Source organism: Lissotriton vulgaris, chromosome 6 (assembly GCF_964263255.1).
Source record: "Lissotriton vulgaris chromosome 6, aLisVul1.2, whole genome shotgun sequence".
NCBI classification, from domain to species: domain Eukaryota; kingdom Metazoa; phylum Chordata; class Amphibia; order Caudata; family Salamandridae; genus Lissotriton; species Lissotriton vulgaris.
In genome coordinates, this window is record NC_141694.1 from 2942721 (window position 1) to 2965238 (window position 22518).

General features: G+C 44.6%; 1 protein-coding gene across 1 annotated transcript in view; it reads right to left on the reverse strand.

Moving 5' to 3' along the window:
* The window catches only part of LOC147706665 (CD5 antigen-like), a 91583-nt gene that overhangs the window by 38054 nt on the left and 31011 nt on the right, over window positions 1-22518 (reverse strand). Inside the window, exon 3 of the mRNA XM_086925811.1 lies at window positions 18334-18648. Coding sequence (XP_086781937.1) covers window positions 18334-18648 — 315 coding nt within the window. The remainder of the gene's footprint in view (window positions 1-18333; window positions 18649-22518) is intronic.

Genomic DNA, 22518 nt, shown 5'->3' on the forward strand with positions numbered 1-22518 from the left:
GATAGATAGATAGATAGATAGATAGATAGATAGATAGATAGATAGATAGATAGATAGATAGATAGATAGATAGATAGATAGATAGAGAGATAGATAGAGAGATAGATAGATAGATAGAGTGAGGGTGATAGATAGATAGATAGATAGATAGATAGATAGATAGATAGATAGATAGATAGATAGATAGATAGATAGATAGATAGATAGAGAGATAGGTAGATAGAGTGAGGGTGATAGATAGATAGATAGATAGATAGATAGATAGATAGATAGATAGATAGATAGATAGATAGATAGATAGATAGATATAGAGATAGGTAGATAGAGTGAGGGTGATAGATAGATAGATAGATAGATAGATAGATAGATAGATAGATAGATAGATAGATAGATAGATAGATAGAGATAGAGACATAGATAGATAGAGTGAGTGAGGGTGATAGAGAGAGAGAGAGATAGAGACATAGATAGATAGAGTGAGTGAGGGTGATAGATAGATAGATAGATAGATAGATAGATAGATAGATAGATAGATAGATAGATAGATAGATAGATAGATAGATAGATAGATAGATAGATAGATAGATAGATAGATAGAGTGAGGGCGATAGATAGATAGAGTTTCTTTACAGCACGTTTTTTTGTAATACTTTACCTTTATTTGCCTTTTCTTGTCTAACTCTTTCCTGCACCACTCAGTTTTTGTGTTCAATCTAACTAGACATGTACTCCATATCACCCATCTCTTTCAGACACTTGTTTTGGTTGTATGACATTACAACGCATGCTAATACATCGCATGCCATTACATCGCGGTTTTTACAACGCAAGTCGTTACAACGACTTGCGTTGGATGACGCTGGACTTAGGAGTACTAGAATTTACTATTCCAACTCCAGTCTACATACAGTAGGGAAGGTGTTGGATAGTAAATTATACTATTCCTTGTCCTAGAGCGCCATCCAGCACAAGCCGTTGTTATGACTTGCGTTATAAAAACCACGATGTAATGGCATCGCGATGTAACGACCGCGTTATAAACAACGTTTCCCCTTGTTTTGAGTTTTCTTTCAGTGAATAACTCAAAGAATACTTGTCTGTGTGTTGTGTGGAGTCATTGTACATGCTACAACTGCAATTCTTCTCTCCAATCCTGTCGGTCAATTTGAATCATTGTAACAGTTTTGTTGAGTTTCTAAATCACCATGTTTGTATCAGGATGGTATATATCACTTGATTTGTGCTTAATTCCTATCTAAGATAATTTAGCATTCCTCATACAATAAGGTGCATTTTGCTATCCCCCAGGATTATTGTGCTTAAACGTTCCTTTTGGTGGGTCACATAAATAATGGAGTTAGTTAAAAAATATTGAGTTTTTAATATGATACAAAAACATCATTGTAAGAATATTGTAATGTAGAAAATATTGTAAAAAAATCTTGCAGGGAAGAAAAACAATTGCGAACTTTTAGCCTTTGTTATTTATGTGTGTATTTATCTATGGCTTAAGAAATGATACAATGCTTTTACAGTTTTATTTTATAATACTCTTCCTGCTATACGCATTATACCTTGCAACCAGTATTACGATTGTAGCAGTGCTCTTTACTTGCACGAGAAAGAAAACTGTTCAATAAACCCTTTTATTGAAAACGCCCGTCTCTCTATTTCTCTGCACCTCTGATGAAACGAAGCATGCACGATTTACTGAGTAAAATATCTATCTATTGTTGCCATGACTTTGAAGATACGTTTATTCTTGGGGAAACAAATTTGTCATGTTTATGCGGTTGTCAGAAACAAATCGCTTCTTGTTTATTCGAGAAAGTATCTAGTGAATGAGCTAGCTGGCACTCACAATTAAGTTTAATATATTCAACAAAGACCTAATAGACACAAGTCCTACATCAAATCTATAGTATATATTATTCCAATGCACAGAGCCTATTGGGATAATAGGTACTACACTACAGCTTGACGTGTATAGGATGCATTAAAGGCCCTCACTACAAGCTTGACATGTGTGGAATACATTAGCGGCCCTCAGTACAAGCTCAACGTGTGTGGAATGCATTAGAGGCCCTCACTACAAGCTTGACGTGTAAAGGTTGCATTAGAAGCCCTCACTACAAGCTTGACGTGTATAGGATGCACTAGAGGCCCTCACTACAAGCTCAACGTGTATCAAATGCATTAGAGGCCCTCACTCAAGCTTGACGTGTGTGGAATACATCAGAAAACAATACACAGAATTAGGCACAGAGCAGAGTAAAAACGACAAAGAGGCACCTAAGGCCTGGGGGAAGCGGCGAACTGGCGGCAAGAGCAGGGGGCGACCAGCGCACTCAGGAGGAGCCACGTGGTGGGAGGAGCAACCGGCTATGACAGGTGCAGTGTGTGAACACAGGCACGAGCTCCATACAATTCTATGGGAAAGTTGGGTTTGGAACTTTTAAAGATTAAGGACACTTCAGAGAGGTCTTTTATCAAACCCTTTCAAACATAAAAGGGTCTAAGGCCATCACCCTTGAGAGTACCGGGATACCCGTTTTACCTATCCCCGAGGAGCTGGGTGCATAGGGGTCAAGTGATGTTGGAAACCTTTGTTGTTTTCAATGGAGTGATGCGGAAAAGTGCTGCTGTAGGGATGATGAAAAGTGTCCAGTGGAATCCAAGCCTGGATCCGAGGTGAGAAGAACTTGAAAGCAGAAGGGACAGAGTCTGGGTCACTTCAGTGTGACCAGGTGTAAGATAGACAAATGGCCACGATGTCGGGTGCTTCAAGTGAGAAGAGGGGATGCTTGACTCTGAAGCCACTGGGACCAGGAGACATCGATGATGACCAATGTCTGGAGGTGAGCTATCCCACGAAGGATGTTGAGTGCTAAGGGGTCAGTGTCCGGATCGCACAACAACAAGCTTTGACAACAGCAACCCATGCGGGCAGAGGAATTCAGCTTCGGTGAGGACCAGCAAGGTCATGGGGACTCTTCAAGCAATGGAAAGTCAGGGTACATATGGAGCAACCGAGAAATCCCAAGGAAAGTCAAAGTTACCTTCACAGGGACCCGCCGGCCAACGGACCAAGGATCGCTAGAAGACCTTGAGCTGAATCATGAAATACCTGCCCACGGAACACTCGTGGAGTGTAGGCCGGAAATCTTCAGTGGAAATACTCCTTTGGCTCAGGACTACACGTAGACCTAAGCACAGCCTCAGGGATTGCCAAAAAGCATATGCTGCTGCAAAAGTACATGGTGTACAGGGGTTACGGTTGCCCAGTCCCCACTAAGAATACTGGTCTTTGAAATGCTGAGGGAGCATATCGGCCTCAGAGACCTTGGGAACCGACCTCCTGTGTTGTAGAAATCTTCAGAGTCTTCAGGAGCTCGGGAGATGCAAACCAGTCAGATGTGTTAAAGGTGATTGCCTTGCAGGAGAGTAATTTCTTCACTCCAAGGGAGATTCTTCAGTCATCCAGCGTAGTGTAGATCGTGGAACTACTTAGTTTCTGTAGCAGAGTCTATTCCAGGTAAAATCTAAAGTCCTGTAGTCAAAGGTTCCTAGTTTATACCCAAGGAAGGAGTGGGACAAACTCTGGGGACCCACCTATGGGAAGGTCAGCACAGAGGGGTGGCTACACCCATGTCCTTTGTTTAGTTTCATGCCAGAGCAGGAGCAAATGGCTCCTGCAACCGGTTTGAGCTGGACTATGCCCAGGGACCTCCCCAGTGCAGACTTTAAAGCACTCTCAGAATGCACCCACCTAGCTCCAATACACTAAAGCCTTCTGGGAGGTGGTCACACCTCCCTGTGACAGGAGACCCTTACCTTACTTGAGTGTGGCTCAGCAGCAGGAGGGCAACTCATGTCTGTGGCAGGCAGCATCCATTTTGTGATGTCGCAGTTGAGAAAGCTGATACCGAGTTGCCCGGTGTTGCACATAAGTCCCTCTAGAAGGGTGGAATAATATTTCCCCCACCAGTTAATGGTTCGGAGGTATGATTCCAAGGTATTTGACACCAAACATAAAATGTTTCAAAGCAGCCATTTTAAAGTTACCATTTAACGTCATGTTATAATGCCCTTAAGTGTATATGGTTGGCTGCGTCAAAAACAACTCTGGAAAATAGTTTCCGAAGGCTGCAGAGAGGCTTTGCTCATGCAGGGGCTCCCTCTTGAACAAATGTCAGGACCCTGTCTTCAGCATTGATAAGGCCTGCCATAAGGGTAACAGATAGGTTTATATGTGCAGTGATTTAGAATAAATATAGTGAACCGCTATCTAAGTAAGGGGTGCATGCACCACCTTACACAGGCTGCACTAGCAGACCTGTGGTGCAATTTTGAATGGTCTCTCATGGGTGGCATAATACCTGCTGCAGTCCCTGGAAGGCCTCTGGTTTACCCAGGCCCTAAGTACATAGTATACTCAAAGAGAAGATGGATACTTCATGTAAGATAGATCAAGTTACTTTATTTAAGTTAGTTAGTAAAGATATAAAGGAAACCCCATCAGGAGCAGCTGTCCTGCTGCTCAGCCCTCACTCAACTGACATTCACAGCACAGCAACATTCCAATCATCCAACAATCCATATGGCATACATACTAGCTGAGCAGCAGGGAAACACAAGTTATAACATATCTCCTTTCGTTATGGGTACAATTACAAATAAGCAATAAAATGGTTGTCAATGAGATGCACTCTAGTACACATAGTCAGTAATATTAACGCAATGCACTAAAGTACAAATTAACAACACATACAATAAATTTTAACACATCCCGCACCGCATTACTTCCTGAAATGAACAACTATCTTCATCCTACATCCTTATGCCACTAATTATACAAGCTGGCCAGGCCAGTATAACAAGCAAGACACAAAGGAACATCCATACTACGGGAAAAAACACACACTCACAACAAGCACACCTCAGCACCACACGTGCACACTACGAACCCAAACTGGACATATGGGGTAAACAACTTGTGCACAAGCTAATGAGTGGCTCACAACCTGACGCCAACTCACACGCAAGATCCATTGGGAACAAACACAACCAAAGGGTGACCATATACCACATAGCCCCCCAAACCAAAACAAAAAAAAACACATTGAGCGACCATATACAGCACAGCAGGGAAACACAAGTTATAACATATACCATATACTGGGGACTTACAAAGGTACCCGAGAATCCAATCTGAAGTGTAACTCAAGTACATGCAATCAATTTAGAGGATAAAGCAGCTAGACTTGGGTCCTGAATAGCAGGATCCCAGTCAATCTAAGACAAAAACAGTGATATATCAGCAGAAAGTGGGGGAAACTATAAGAAGCAGATCCTACTCTCCTACACTGCCATTCTTCAGACAAGCCACTCATAGGATGAAAGATGCTGCCATTATCCATCCAAGTCTCTCGAAGGATGAAAGATGCTACCATTCTCCAACAAAGCCACCGGAACGATGAAAGATCCTGCCATTCTCCAGCCAAGCAACTGGAAGGATGAAAGGTGCTGCGTGGATATCTCAGCCAAACCGCTGGAAGGATGAAGGATGCTGCGTGGACCTCGCAGCCAAGCCGCTCAAAGGATGAAAGACGCTGCCATTCTCAAGCCCAACCACTGGAAGGATGAAAGATGCTGCGTGAAGTTCTCTGCCAAGCCACTCAAAGGAAGAAAGATGTTTTCATTCTTAAGCCAAGCCACTCAAAGGAAGAAAGATGTTTTCATTCTTAAGCCAAGCCACTCAAAGGATAAAAGATGATGCGATTCTCTAGTGAAGCAACTCGAAGGATAAAAGATGCTGCATGCAGCTCTCAGCCAAGCCGCTCGAAGTATGAAACACACTGCCATTCTCCATCCAAGCTGATGGAAGGATGAAAGATGCTGCGCAGAGGTCCCAGCCAAGCCACTCGAAGGATGAATGATGCTGCCTTTCTCCAGCCAAGCCACTGGAAGGATGAAAGATGCTGCCTTTCTCCAGCCAAGCCACTGGAAGGATGAAAGATGATGCCATTCTCCAACCAAGCCACTGGAAGGATGAAAGATGCTGCCATTGTTCAGCCAAGCCACAGGAAGGATGAAAGATACTGCCTTTCTCCAGCCAAGCCACTGGAAGGATGAAAGATACTGCCTTTCTCCAGCCAAGCCACTGGAAGGATGAAAGATGCTGCCTTTCTCTAGCCCACCATTCAACGGATGAAATATGCTGTCTGGAGTTCTCAGCCAAGACCCTGGAAGGATGAAAGATGCTGCCATTCTCCAACCAAGCCGCTAGAAGGATGAAAGATGCTGCCATTCTCCAGCCAAGCCGCTAGAAGGATGAAAGATGCTGCCATTCTCCAGCCAAGCCACTGGAAGGATGAAAGATGCTGCCATTCTCTAGCCAAGCCACTGGAAGGATGAAAGATACTGCCATTCTCCAGCCAAGCCACTGAAGGATGAAAGATGCTGCCATTCTCCAGCCAGGCCACTGGAAGGATTAAAGATGCTGCCATTCTTCAGCCAAGCCCCTGGAAGGATTAAAGATGCTGCCATTCTCTAGCCAAGCCACTGGAAGGATAAAAGATGCTGCCATTCTCTAGCCAAGCCACTGGAAGGATGAAAGATACTGCCATTCTCCAGCCAAGCCACTGAAGGATGAAAGATGCTGCCATTCTCCAGCCAGGCCACTGGAAGGATTAAAGATGCTGCCATTCTCCAGCCAAGGCGCTGGAAGGATGAAAGATGCTGCCATTCTTCAGCCAAGCCGCTGAAGGATGAAAGATGCTGCCATTCTCTAGCCAAGCCACTGGAAGGATGAAAGATGCTGCCATTCTCTAGCCAAGCCACTGGAAGGATGAAAGATGCTGCCATTCTTCAGCCATGCCGCTGAAAGGATGAAAGATGCTGCCATTCTCCAGCCAAGCCACTGGAAGGATGAAAGATGCTGCCATTCTCTAGCCAAGCCACTGGAAGGATGAAAGATGCTGCCATTCTTCAGCCATGCCGCTGAAAGGATGAAAGATGCTGCCATTCTCCAGCCATGCCACTGAAGGATGAATGTGCTGCCATTCTCCAGCCAAGCCAATGGAAGGATGAAAGATGCTGCCATTCTCCAGCCAAGCCACTGGAAGGATGAATGTGCTGCCATTCTCCAGCCAAGCCGCTGGAAGGATGAAAGATGCTGCCACTCTCCAGCCATTCCACTCGAAGGATGAAATATGCAGCCATTCTCCAGCAAGCTGCTCAAAGGATGAGAGAAGCTGATTAGAGCTCTCAGCCACACTGCTCTTACATCATGCTGTCAGTCCCTGATCCAGGGAAACCCAAAGGGGATGATGGACTTAGTGTTGAACATTGCAAGCACTCACCTCCAGTCAACTGATCTGGGTGTAATCCATCATCATTCTTTAGCCCACTCCACCACCCCAGTTCAGCCATGGCTATTGGAAATCAATCTGACCCTGTGCCTCATGGGAACAGTCCAGCCCGAACTGCCAAGCCATGTCTAATCTGGACCGGAAACAAGCATCCTGGGACCGGTTTCTGGCTAATCGGCCATCATCAGCCAGGCTAGTATGAATGCAGTGACAAAGTGAGCAAGGAACCCACTTCTTTGCATACCCTGCCAATTTAGGGTGAAGATAGCAAAACCAAAGGGGATGATGGACGGAGTGTTGAACATTGCAAGCTCTCACCCCCAGTCAACTTATCTGGGTTTAATCCCTGATCCAGAACACAGATGTCTAAATATACAGGTGATCAAGATCCTAAGACTATTTGAAGCTACAAAAAAGGCCAACGTGGGGTGGTGACAAGCTATATGTCTTACCAGTGACCATGTGGCAAACGCGATTTTAGTACTGCAGCTAAAATAAAGACAAAAAGAAGCACCCCAAGGCTATATGAGGCGTTGGCCCACACAAGGACATTGGCCATCATTAAAGGAGGGCACAGCCATGCATTGGCATTGTAAAAATCCCTCACAGCTGTTTTTAAGAATCATTCATTCAACACATGCAATAGAAAATGTCACTTATCTGTAATACGGCCAGTAGGAGCACTATGGCCAGCAAACAACAATGTGGCCGAGTTTGGATACTTTAGCGAGTATCTATGGCAATAAAGTTCATCCTATTCCTTTGATTGCAGTCTTAGACTTGAACTGTATATGTTTAGCTTTCTGTGTTTTCCTGTGTGAAAGTATAATGGTTAACTTTGCACATTGAAATAGATTTAACACTAATGTTACAGTTGGCAACCTCTGTTAAATCTGCAGTGGAATTTGCGGGCTAGATATATGAAAAGTTTGTTTTGCAATTTTCCTAATTGCAATTTTTAGCCAATCACAGTTAGGAAATTATTATTATTATTATTAAATCGGTTTTATATAGCGCCCAGTTACCCTAGAGCATCCCAGCGCTTTACCACCAGCAAGTGACAGAAATAGCAGGACCAGAGAAGATTAACAGAAGAGGAGAGTTTTAAGTTGTTTTCGAAAGCGCCGAAGACATGGTTCCGCGCGCAAACCTAGGGGGAGGGCATTACAGAGGGTGGCAACGTTGACTGAGAATCTCCTTCCTCCTGATCGGGCCTTTTTTACCCTAGGGACAACAGTCAGGTGTTGCTGGTCTAAACGTAAGGTTCTGCTCGCTTTATACGGGATCACCATCTTCTGAAGGACGGGGGGGCCTTTGCCTTGCAAGATTTTGTGTGCAAGGCATAGGGATTCAAATTTCACTCTTTCCCGTATTGGCAGCCAGTGTAGTGCCCTCAGTGCTGAAATTGCAAAACAGCACTGAAAAACCCAGCAGGTATCAAATTGCAACTTGGTTACCTAATCTGTTGAAAATAGCGACGCATTGAAAAATAGTGAATCCGATTACTGGTTCAAGGACATGCCCACTGAAACAAGAAATGCAGGATTGCAGAAGCCAGGGAGGGAGGCAGAGAGATGCTTGATGAGAGCTGTAGGGAACAGTCAATGATTTGAGGACCCCAAAACCCAGGTACTCAACAGTAGGCATGGCCACCCAGTAGCAGAGGAAGGAGGAAGGGGGAAGAAGCTGAAGTCACTGGAATTACAGAAGTTAGTTAGTTTCTAAATTTATAGTGCGCAACAGCTACCCAAAAAGGGTTTCCAGGCGCAAAGCGAAACAGTGCTCAGAGGGAGAAGGGCAGAGATTACACCGTTTATTTGTTGAAAAACCACGTATTTAAGGATTTGCGAAACTGGGTCTAGTTTGTCTCAGTTCGGAGTGCCAGGGTTAATGAGTTCCAGAGCGAGGGGCCAAGGTGAGAGAACGATCTACCCCCATCCGGGCTAATTTGAATTTGGGGGTGATGAACCTCACTTGAGTAGCAGAACAGAGATTACAATGAGGGACGTAAGGACTGGCCAAAGACTGAAGATATCGAGGAGCACAGCAAGATTTGATTTTGTGCATATAGGTCAGGGCCTTGTATTTTATTTGATTTTCGACTTTTAGCCAATGTAACTTACGTCGGTAGGTAGAAAGGGAAGTGAACTTTGGGACTTGCATGCCGAACTCAGCGCCCTACTGAAGAAACCATCAGCGGACCCCACCGACCTCAAAAACTACCGCCCCATCTCGCTCCGTCCTTTTCCTGCCAAAGTCATTGAGAAGACCATCAACAGACATCTGGCCGCCTTCCTCGAGACAAATGGATCCCTCGACCACTCGCAGTCCGGCTTCCGGGCCAACCACAGCACCGAGACCGACCTCATTGCAGCCACGACGACATCCGAGCCCTGCTCGACAACGGGGAAACAGCGGCCCTCATCCTCCTGGACCTCTCCGCGGCGTTCGACACGGTCTGCCACCGCACCCTAGTGCAGCGCCTCAACAACATTGGAATCCAGAAGAAGGCACTGGAGTGGAACATCTCCTTCCTCGCCGGACGAAGAGAGAGTCCGCCTCCCCCCGTTCAGATCCTAGGCCCCCGAAGTCATCTGCGGCGTACCACAAGGATCATCACTCAGCCCCACGCTGTTCAACATCTACATGAGCCCCCTCACGGCCCTCACACGCCAACACAACCTCAACATCATCTCCTACACCGACGACACCCAGCTGATCCTCTCCCTCACCAACGATCCCGCCACCGCCAGAACCAACCTACACGAAGGGATGAAAGACGTAGCCGAGTGGATGATGAACAGCCGCCTGAAACTGAACTCAGATAAGATGGAAGTCCTCATCCTGGGATCCTCGCCCTCCGCCTGGGACGACTCCTGGTGGCCCCCTGCCTTGGGCAGCGCACCCAAACCCACAGACCACGCACGCAACCTGGGCTTCATCCTGGACTCCTCCCTCTTCATGACCAGACAAGTCAACGCCGTCTCCGCGTCGTTCTTCAGCATCCTACGCATGCCACGTAAGATCTTCCGGTGGTTCCCCACCAAAACCAGGAAGACGGTCACCCAGGCCCTTGTCACCAGCCGACTGGACTACAGCAACTCCCTCTACGCCGGAACCACAGCCAAACTTCACAAAAAGCTCCAGCGCATTCAGAACGCCTCAGCACGCCTCATCCTGGACATTCCCCGACCCGCCACATCACCGAACACCTGAGAAACCTGCACTGGCTCCTCGTCAGTACGAGAATCACGTTCCGACTCCTCACCCACGCACATAAAGCTCTCCACAACCAAGGCCCAAGATACCTCAACGACCGCCTGACCTTCTACACTCCCACCCGCCAGCTACGATCGACCATCCACGCCCTCGCCGCCTTCCCCTGCATCCGACGAGCCACAACGGGAGGAAGATCCTTCTCCTACCTGGCTGCTAAGATGTGGAACTCCCTCCTCATTCACCTTCACCTGACCCAAGACCACCTCTCCTTCAGGAAGCAACTCAGGACCTGGCTGTTCGAGCAGTAGCGGACCCCCCTCCCCCAAGCGCCTTGAGACCCTCCGGGTGAGTAGCGCGCTATACAAATGTTTTGATTGATTGATTGACATTGCACAAAAGTCTGATTGCAGCGTTCCATACCATCCGTAGTCTGTGGACTACAGCTTTATTTGAGCCAAGGTAGAGTACGTTTCCATAATCAAGCCTAGATGTGATTAAGGCATTGACTATGGTTTTCCTAGTGGATTCAGGGAGCATCCAACACATTTTCCTTAACCATTTATGAATGGGGAAGCACGTAGCTGCAACCTTGACTGATTGCGGATGCATACTGAGTTGGTCGTCAATCGGAATGCCCAGATTTCGGACTTGGGGGTAGGGAGATGGGAGATCCCCCATTTCACATGGCCAATGTAGGGAGTTCCAGAGATCTTTGTTTTTTCCTAACACCACTATCTCCATTTAATTTGAGAAAGTTTTGTTGCATCCAAGATGCTATGTTGTTCAGACCAGGTTTAAGGATAGAGGGAGTGTTTGAGTTTGCGTTGTGTGAGGAAAGGGAGAAGATGATTTGAGAGTCATCGGCAAAGGAAAAAAGGGATAAGCCAGAGTTTTCTGCTATATCCGCCAGTGGTCTTAAATACAGGTTGAACAGCAGAGGACTGAGGATGGATCCCTGAGGCACCCCATGAGCAAAGGAGTGGATTTCGGAGCAGGTTATTTGTGAGAAGACTTGAAAAGTACGATTTGAAAGGAAGGCAAAAAGCCAACTTAATGCAGGTCCGTCAATGCCCTGTGATCTTAGTGTGTTTATCAATACGGTGTAGGACACCGTATCAAAAGCGGCGCTTAAGTCAAGTAAAATAAGCGCAACGGTGTCCCCATTGTCCAGGTGGTGACGTATGTTTTCAGTGACCCCAAGTAGGGTGGTTTCTGTTGAAAAACAAGCCCTGAAGCCTGATTGGGATGGGTGAAGGAGCCCATGTGTTTATACATACTGTGTAAGATGCGAATGGATATGTCGTTCAAGAATCTTTGAGAAGACAGGAAGTAGGGATATAGGTCGGTAATTGCTGGACATATCAGGGTCAGTGTTTGCTTTTTTAAGTAGGGGATGTATCATGGCTAGCATCCATGTAGACGGAATTGTAGCTTCTTGCAATGATGCGTTGTGGAGATTTGCTATCACAGAGAGTGAGAAAGAACTCAATTTCTTCAGTATTGAAATAGGTAGGGGATCATTTGGTGATCCCGATTTAATATTATGTATGAGTTTTGTTAAATTTTCTATCGTAAGTCGGGGCCAGGTTTTAAGAAAGGGGTCACGGGAAGCCTCTGTTTCTGTTTGATTAAGGAGGTGTTTAGTGTCCTCAAGAGAAGGTTGAGGAGGGGAGTCCTCAGAGGGATTTCTTGCCAGTTTAAGTAAAATATCTTGGTAGATGGTATCCACTTTTTGAACAAAAAAGGCGGCCAGGGCATCACATTTGGGCTTGGTTAGAGGGAAAGGTTGTGTTTGAGTTTTGGAACCAGCAAGCTCTCTAACAGTGTTGAAAAGTGTTTTGGAGCACTTTGCTGCATTTATAAACATGTTCTGCGCGAGCTGATTTACAGAGCTTATGGTAGTTTTTTAAGGCATTTTTGTAGATAGACTTGGATAAGGAAGTGTAGTTCTTTCTCCATTTTCTCTCCAGTAATTTACAGTTAGTCCATTCACTTTTCAGTGATTCGTTGAACCATGGGGCAGATGGACGATGGTTGAGCATTTTTTTGTTTGTGAGAGGTAAACATGTGTTTTTGGCATCCGTTAGCCAGTTTTCCACGGAGACTGATAACTGGTTTACTTGTTGCGAGGAACAAGGTAGATTAGAGTCGAGAACAGTGTTGAAGGAGGTAATATCCATTTTTTTTCAGTTTCTACACTGTGAGATAGGTGGACTGGGAAAGGCTGAAAGGTGTGATGGGGGTGTTAGGTAAAATGTAATAAGGAAATGATCTTATCAACTTATTGGTAGGGCCTAGGGGCAGGAGATCTCAGTAAGATTGGAAAAAATGGGGTCTAGGAAATGTCCAGCTGCATGAGTCGGACCAGAATTTTGTAAGTGAATATGCAACAAAGCCAAATCAGAAATAAGACTTAACACCTTGGCTGCTGCTTGAATTTTCCCCCTGTGCTGGACATTCCAGAACAGGGTGTGGTTGTGACGGAACCATTCCGTCATCAGCACAGATCAGCCGTGACTGATGACGGAATGGTTCCGTCACAAGCATCGAAGGGGTTAAACTGTTTTTACAAGCTTTGTTTTCAAGGTGGAGATTGAAATCACCTAAAGGGAAAGGTTGGCAGTTTTTGTGACTAAAGGAGCTATAAGTTCTGTAAAATTTGAGGTCCTAGATAAGGAAGGGAAAGGGGAACGATAGATGAGTGCACCTGAAATGGTGAATTTGGGGGAGAGAGATAGCTTAAAAAGGGCGGCCTCACAATTTGGGAGGGGGAGATCATCAAAAGCACATTTAAAGTCTTTTTTTAAAGATAATGGCAATTCCACCACCGGTTTTTAAATTACGATCTTTCCTCACTATGGCATAATTTTCAGGTAAGGCTGTAGCAATATCTGGGCCTGAGCTAGCGTGAAGCCATGTCTCGGTGAGAAAAATCGCATCTGGTTTATTATTATACAGAAGATTGAAGATGTCTGATTTGTGTTTAGGTAAGAAACGGCAATTTATACTGATGAAGAGGAAAGGTTTGCCATGGGAAGATAGTGAGTTAGAGCTAGATGTAGGCTTTTTCATCGTACTTTCAAGATTGGACAGAAAACGGAGCCCACAGTTGTCGCAGACTTTGACATTTTCTGTGGTGTGTGCTTTGATACAATTTGGACTCAAGCCAATAATTGTTTAGAGGTATATTCAAGTGTAACAGGATCTACTACATTGCTAAAATCCAGAGTAGAGGTGGATTCTGGGCTGGCTCTAGGCGGGAGACCATGGTTATTAGCCCTAGACCCGGGCCAGGCACGGACGGGTGCAGAAAGGCTTGCCTTGGCGCGCTCAAGCGCGTCTGCTGCGCATTGGAGCTAGCATCCGAATTTATGCAGTGTCAGGAGCTAGACTGCTAACTGCAAAACCCGGAAAAGGAGTCTGCTCACACTTCCGTTTCGCGTCGTATTTCCCTCCAAATCAAACGGAAGAATCCGCGGTGGATCAGGGAAGATGCTACTGCCGGATTGTAAGGAGCGCAGTGCAGGTAATGTGACAATATTTTAAAAAGCAGTGAAGATTTAAAAACACAAAGATTAGAATTCCAGCAGGTTTACTAATAGTACCTTACACCCTATTAAGTAAGAGGAGGAAGCCTTTGCCAGGCACTTCATTCGTGGGTTAAGGAGAGATTGATATTGTCCCTGTAAGCGCGTCCGCTGCGTGTTGGAGCTAGCATCCAAATTTATGCAGTGTCAGCAGCTAGACGGCTAACTGCAAAACCCGGAAAAGGAGTCTGCCCACAGTTCCGGTTTCGCGTCGTGTTTCCCTCCACATCAAACGGAAGAATCCGCGGTGGAACAGGGAAGACGCTACTGCCGGATTGTAAGGAGCGCAGTGCAGGTAATGTGACAATATTTTAAAAAGCAGTGAAGGTTTAAAAACACAAAGATTAGAATTCCAGCAGGCTTACTAATAGTACCTCATGCCCTATTAAGTAAGAGGAGGAAGCCTTTGCCAGGCGCTTCGTTTGTGGGTTAAGAAGAAACTGATCTTGGCCCTCTACTCGCGTCCCAGAAGAATATCACTTTGAGACTAAGCTGAGTCTCTTTGCCCCCCCATGTTGAATTTATTGTCCTACCCCTCTTAAAACAAACAAGCCTTGGCATAGCCAATAGTTCTCGCCTTTGGGACCTTTTAAGTGTTTAGCCTTGCAACAGTTGATGTTGTTGCACCAAGGATATTGTGCAGCATAGCTAAATACTTATAAGGTCCCAAAGGCGAGACCTATTGGCTATGCCAATGCTTATTTTTAATCTCACTTAAAGCCATGGAAGGGCCCACTCTCAGTGGCATAGAAAGTGTACCACTGCCTCGAATGCAAGAATGAAAATGGGTCCCCAGTATAGGTAGCAAATTACAGAGAGCACTCACACACCTGGGCCCTGGTGCTAATGCACATGCTGCACGATTGATAGCTATGCCCTAACTCACCCCTTTCCCTGTCAGGGTGCACTCTGTTCTGTGCCAATATGCTCAGTAGTCCCATTCTTTTGGAATGGGCGCTGCCCAGCAGAGAAAGCCTTACATTTTAATGCAGCTTGTTGCATTATTGCGTGTATTTCTTTCTTTGCCACCACTCAACACTCAGGGTTTATGAGGTTGCTATGTTTTAAAGATGGGGAAGAGTGATGGGATCAAAAATGGCCCATAAATCCCGAGGCTTGTAAATGGCCTTGTAAATATTGAAATGAGGGTATTTGTAGATGAAGCAATTTATAAAAATCTTTAGATATTCCCTAGACAGTTTTGATTTGCATTTCTTGTCATTAATTCGCTTGAAAATGAAAAGCTTGGAAATTAATAATTTGTTGAAAATTCTGAAAAATTTAGGGTAAAGATAGCCCAGCAGAGTTCACCGGCCACAGACAGAGCTAATGTAAACATGCCTGGTCAGTGAGCAGGCAGTTAGCAGGCTTTGACAGACGAGCCAGGACGTCGAGACCACCCACACAATTCCTTCAAGACCCCAAAACCTACCCTGGGATCGTCCATGTACAGGAGCAGCACAGTCCGCTCTCTTTCAAACACCCCCCTGCCTCCTGAGAACAGCTCCAAGCTCTGTCCAGTGGAGCTGGGCCCGGGTACTGCGTTATAAAGGCCCAGTCACCTGAGCCACAGGGAGAAACAGACTTCATCAGAGAAATGCCCTGCAAACATGGGAGATATTGACACTAGCAGCAGATTGGGCACACACTTCTAGTGTCAAATAAGTACTCAACTCGTTCAGACTCCTGGAGAGTGGCACCGTAAATACTTCTTTTTTTTGTTTAAAATTTTTTTGGGGGGTATTTTTAGATTTGCAACAAATGACATAAAACATGAAATCATCTTCGCTTTCTCCATCTGGGGTTGGCAGCCCTTGTGGCTTAGCTGTTGGAGGAACAGTTTAAACGTGTGGTCCATCAGTTTGCCCTTCCCTGAGTAAGTTCCAACCCACATATAACATAACATATAACATGTAACCTATATACCTTGTTTGACTGTGGGAATCCGAATACTCCCTGGGCTAGATGTGCAAAGGCCTTTACCAGTGACAAACTATGCCTAAGTGAAATCAAAATTACGCGTTCATGATTTGCGTAATTTGGGGACTTTGCAGTTTGCTATGCGAAATTCACTAAATTACGCATTTACTGCACTTCATATACTTAAATGACATATACGGTAAAAAAAAAATGTCAGTGGTGCTGATGAAGGCCCCTTGAAAGGCTTCTCTTAGACACTCACAGCTGCTGCAAATCACTGGATTTTCTACAGCCTCTGTACACAGCAGGGCACAAGTCTTAAACAAGCGTGTGGCTCGGGAGCAGGGGAAGGGGCCTACGTGATTCCCTTGCAGAAGCGTGTGCCCATATGGCACCACCATATGGCTCCGCACACTCCTGCAAGGAAATTGCCACACATGCACACGTTGCCATTGCAAGCAATATAATACTAGCACGTTTTTGCCCCCAAAGCTGTGCCAATGACATTAGATCTCTCTCCTATCCAGCGCATGCGCACTGCATAGGCGAGACCTAACAAGTGGTCTGTGCTGGCCGCATCATAGAACTTTGTACAGTGACTTTCAGCCTTGCTAAGCATGTTGAACAAACAGCAGATATGTTGCTAAGCAACATGGCTAAGCATTCATATTGACAATGCCAATAGCTCTGACATTGGAGAGATCATTTGGCTTTGACTTTGCTTGTTTGGTGTAAAGGGGGTCTTGCTGAAGAATGTTGAAGTGTTATTGAGAAACAGTTGAAGAGCTTTGAAGTGAAATGAGGATGTGGTGTAACGGCCAGAGCTAATAGGGGAACTGGGGAACCAAATTTAAACAGCTTGTGGCTCTGTGCTTCCCCCTGTGTATGACAAGGAATGTGTCATTGCGTAATGTAACTGGTGAGCACTTGAGCTACTCCAAGACCATCAGCTGGCGTTAGCGGCAAGACGGATTGTACAAAAAAATAGAAATAAAAGCAGCAGCGACGAAGGAGGTAGTTGGGTTCAGGCCAAGCAGGCAAGCAGCAACAGGGGGGAATGGGAGGAAGCGATAATGAAGGTGTAAAAAAAAACTTAAATTGAAACAGGATCAGGGAGAAAATGAGCCTGTTGTTGTGGAGTGTAACTCTTGAGCACACCTAGTGGGGTCCAATACCATTGAGTTGTTTTTGCGCTGCGGAGAGATGCAGGATGGAGCGAGAGCTCCAATACCATTGGACCATGCAAAAGTACAAAAGTGTCAGTTTTGAATAGTCATATAGCAGAATAATTTCCATGAGAGACTCATTTAATACATAACTTTTGGGCAACACAAGTATTGATCACAATCTTACTGTATTTTTAATTATTTGAACTACACCTTGGTCCTTCTTGTCTATCCCAGCTATAACCACATGAGATGGCTCCGCCCCTTCCAGACAGCTACCCTTTGAGAGATGCCAACAATCTCTACACTTCTCGGAGCTTTTATTTTCTTTTAACGGAAATACTCCCCCTCTTCCCTGTTTCCTCCCTCTTCCCTATATCGACAACCTGCAAATGCCAAGCTTATAGAGATGCCAAGGAAAGAGAAGGAGAGATGGAGGGAGGGAAGGAGAGAGGGAGGGAGGGAAGAATGGAGGGAGAGAGGGACAGAGGGAAGGCAGGATGGAGGGAGGGAGGGAAGGACCGACATAAGGATGGATTGAAGGATGGAGGGAAGGAGGACTGTAAGGAAGGGCGGAGGGAAGTATGGAGGGATGGAGGAATGGGCGGATAGAATGGGACTGTGATGGGGAAGACTAGAGTTCAGGGTAGTGAAGATTATCGATAAGTAATAGGATCATTGCTAAGCACTTACAATTAAAAAAAGGCCTCAGTGGATGGTGCAAAGTAATTTTAGGCAAGAAAAATCACAACGTCGGCTTCTAGGAGGCTTAACAGTGGGTAGGGATTGACTTGTGAAACCCTCCTTCCCCAAAGGAGTCATAAAGTTTGGCAAGATACAGAGAACAGGAGCACACACAAGTATACAGGCAGGAAGGGGGTTTGTAAAATCACCCCTAATTCGAGAGTGAATATGGATCTTAATTATTTGATGAAGGGCATTAATGGTTCATTCACCTGCACCTGATGCAATGCTGTCTGTCCAAGGTCACTTTATATTTTGACTGATGTGACTCATATCTTCATTATGCAATGAAGCTTGTTTTTACTCTCAGCTTGCACTTCTTACCTGCACAGGTCACTCCAGCATTCCTCCCCGTTGGACAGGTATTAACACTCCAGCCTCTCTGGGCACATTTCCACAGGGCAGACTCATCTCCTTGGCATTGGACGTTACTCATCAGAACTGTCAAAGGGCTGATCCCGAATGATGAATTATACCCATAGCTTCCTACAGCTCCACATCCAAGCTGTCTACAGACCACCGACGCGTCCTTCTGATCCCAGGAGTCATCACAGACTTTACCCCACACACCATTGTGCCTGACCTCAACTCTTCCAGCACAGAGAGAGGGGCCGTTCACCAACCGGACCTGATCAGGACCTGGGAAGAGATTAAAAAGGCATTGGAAAGGAATGCCAACAAAAGGAACTAAGAAAATATAACGTCTTTTTGATAAATAATAAGGTAATATTCAGCGACAAATGACGTGCTGTGGGAATACATCTGTCAAACATGTGAACGCTCTTTTTCCAGTCTCTCAGCAGATGTGTTGACAGCATCTACCACTACTCCTTCCCCACATGGATGTAATTGGCCAATGGGATCCAAGGCATGGGAGTGAGTCCATGATCGATACAGTGGGCGCCTCTTTGGACACAGCTCCGCTCATCAGGATTTTGCCACCGTGGCCCCAGTAATACAACCCCACTGACAGGTATACTGACAGGTATACTGCTAGTTGGTCAGCGATTATTACCTCTACACCCTCACACTTCTAAGACATCGCATCTTTGAGATTCTAAAATATGTCATTATGGCCATGTGAATAAACCTTTCTGATTGACTTTGAATGTCTAGTCAAGAAGGCCTTACCGAAATGTTAATGTTTGCCTTACTACCACTATCCTGTCTTTCAATCTTTACTCAATCTTTGGTGAATCGTGAATTCTTCAGTCCTTGATACCTGCCATGCTCGGATGATACCTAATATTAACAGAAGACTCTCACTGTGATGATTCACCCTCAATCAGCAATAAAATACATAAGACACACAACTCACAGTTAACTCCTGCCTCAAGGCTATTGCTGTATGTTGCAACAGGGGCATATTATCAAGGGCCTTAATTCATGTGTTAGCGTCCTTTTCCGGTTGCTAATGCATGAATTAATTATCGCCCTATTATGAAAGCGTTGCTAACTCCGGTTAGCGACGCATTTCATGCGCTAATTATTGGCCCCACGCTGGGGGCGATAAATAACGCTAATGACATGCAGGGTGGGCGAACCCACGTCCAACCACATGTAAAATGTGGTTGGAGGTGGGATTGCCCTATTCACAAGGCAGGCCTTGGGAGAAGAAGACCTGCGATAAACGCGTCTATCGCAGGTCTCCCAACGCCTGCTTTTAGTACATGTTAGGCATTGCTAACAAGAGGAGGTGGATCATAAAGCTAAATCCACCCCCCCCATATTATCAAGGCATACATTAGCGCGTGAAAACAGCACTTGTTTTCACGCGCTAATGCGACCTATCGACAATTTCACATCGCCTGTTGGCTTTAGCGTTGAGAATACGCTGCTAACAGGCGATGTGAAATCGGCAATAGATTTTTCTACGTTATCAACGCTCTGCGATATTTTTTGCACAGCATTGATAATATGCCCCACACTTCTCCAAAACTCAATTCAGATTTATTTATTTATTTACAAGTTCTAAAGTAGAAATACACGTGGGGGATTTTTAGCACTAGGAGTACTGTAGGTGCATGGGAAGGTAGATTAAGAATAAATGCATTTTTAAAATTCAAATCCTAATTAAGAGTCTTGAGGTGGTAATGGTGACAAACCGCTAATTTCATCATGCAGCATAATATGGAATGATCTGGAATGTCAATATTATATGTAATACTTGAGATTATGACATTACACTTTCTCATGTAAACGAGGGTTGTATGACTGTTCCACACATTCAATTAGTATGCATGCCTTTACAATGCAGCCCGTACAACGTGCGTCAGTACCACCCATGCATTTCATACGAATAGTGCTTCAACATGTATACCTTTACCAAGATAATATTACAGTAAAGGCATGTTTGGTAATACGCATTTACCAAGTATGCCTCTACAGTGATATTATTATGGTAATATTATGTTATAGACGCGGTAAAGGCATCAGTTGGGTAATAGCACAGATCCAGTTGGTGAGCTATGGCATGAGCGTTCTAGCTTTATATTATTACTCCGTATATAATCTGTTCACAGTGTTTAATGAACACTGTGAACAGCCTTTTAGTGATGGGACAAAGAGGCCAGCTCCGGTACCCTTCCCGGCTCGAACCCTAAGTCCTACGGACCAAGAGAAAGCCTGAAGGACCCTGGGGGGCACTGAGGTGAGCTGAACATATAATATAATAAAATATAATATAATATAATATAATATAATATAATATAATATAATATAATATAATATAATATAATATAATATAATATAATATAATATAATATAATAATAATGATATATTAGCTACTGGCAGTCGCAAGTAGGTAGCTATAGTTAGGACCTATTATCCATAGGAAAACCACAACATTCTAATTGGAATGACTTTGGCATTGATTGATGAATCTCCTTGATTCTTTTTTTACTTTTGGCCAGCTCAGTTCTGCACCTTCCCTGAATGTTTGGGGGTGATTGGTCAAGCGGGGGCTGAGAAAGAAGTGGGTCCCAAAAGGTGTTTTCCCCATGCAATTTCCCATGTGATGTTTAGACACGGTTACATCCCGAATGGCTGAACAGAATTACTCCAAATTTGGCAGAGAGGTAGTCCTCAGTTCGGACTTGTGCTTTTTGCTTATATGTTGTCAATCTGTTCAGTAGTTTCTGAGAGAATTATGGATAAAGTCATTTATATATCTATGGCTGCTGTGAATCCTTGGATTGTGCAAGGATTGACATCGCAGCATAAGCACATCGTCCCGATTACGTGCTCAATTCTAATTCGTTGTTAAGCGGTTGTAAACATTCAAACCCAGGAACTGTTGGTAGTCATTTTGTGCCTAGGTCGAAGCGAGGGTGAAGAAGTCTGTGAAATATGTGTGCAAAATGTGGACAGGTGCAGGGTAGCCACACCCTGACCCCCTAGGCCTGCACAAGGTGTCAATCAATCTATAAAAAATTACTTTATTCGATATAGAAACAATACCATACAAAGTGCATTATTAAAAGAGAAAGGCATTACAACCGCTGAAAGTTATGTAATAAAATACAAAAATATATAAACATTCACAGTAAAATTGTTGCATGTCTAAAAAGTCATATTAAAAACAATTTATACAATAAAAACAAGAATCCTGGGCAATATTGGTGCAGCCAACTCTTCTAAAAAAAAAGTGGAAGGCGCACTCAAAGGAATTACGCAGGTATTTGTAATCTTGAGTTCTCTTTTCTTTATTTAGATAATTCTACCAAAAAGACATATACACAGCCAACGCGTTTCGTTACTTGTTGTAACTTCGTCAGGGCTAAATCTGTATTGTTAATATTCAAGCTGCGAACCAAATGAGGTAAAATGGATGGGCGTGTTTTAGAGCGAACGCAATGCCACAGGTACGGGAAATCTCTTATGCTTTCTTGTTGTGATTAAGTCAGAGACCCCTTCTCCTAGGCGACAAAGACACGAAAAAGAAATAGAAAGATCCACCAGTAGTAGAGGGCACAAATACTACACTTGGTAAGGATGCTCGATGTGCCTTGTTCGGAGTAAAGTGAATGATATCTGCCGCCGTTGGTAGAAATGGTACTTTTCTTACGATGTGTATCAAGATACTTATATGCAGGATCTGGCTTACAATGTATATAACACTCCTCGATAGTGAAAAAGAGATTTTTTCTTGGACTATGTGAAGGTCCAAACAGCAGCCCCATGGACATTTCAATCTCCCCAATCAGAGATGACGATCTCCCGGCACGGTAACACGGGTTTGCAACAAAGGTCCGATATTGGTGCAGCCAACCCTTCTGTCAACAAGGAGGATCATAGACAGTTATTCATCGCCTCTAGTGTTCCTTGGTCTCACGTCCGATCTTAACAAATTTTACATACTAAACAGTGTTAGTGGATCTGCTGACAATTTCAGAAACAATAGTGCCACCTTTGCCTGGTTGAATCTAATTTGCCTTAGAATAGCTTTTAAAAACATAGTCCTAGGGTACGCATTGAAGGGGCATATTAAAACAAAATGAAGAGTGTCC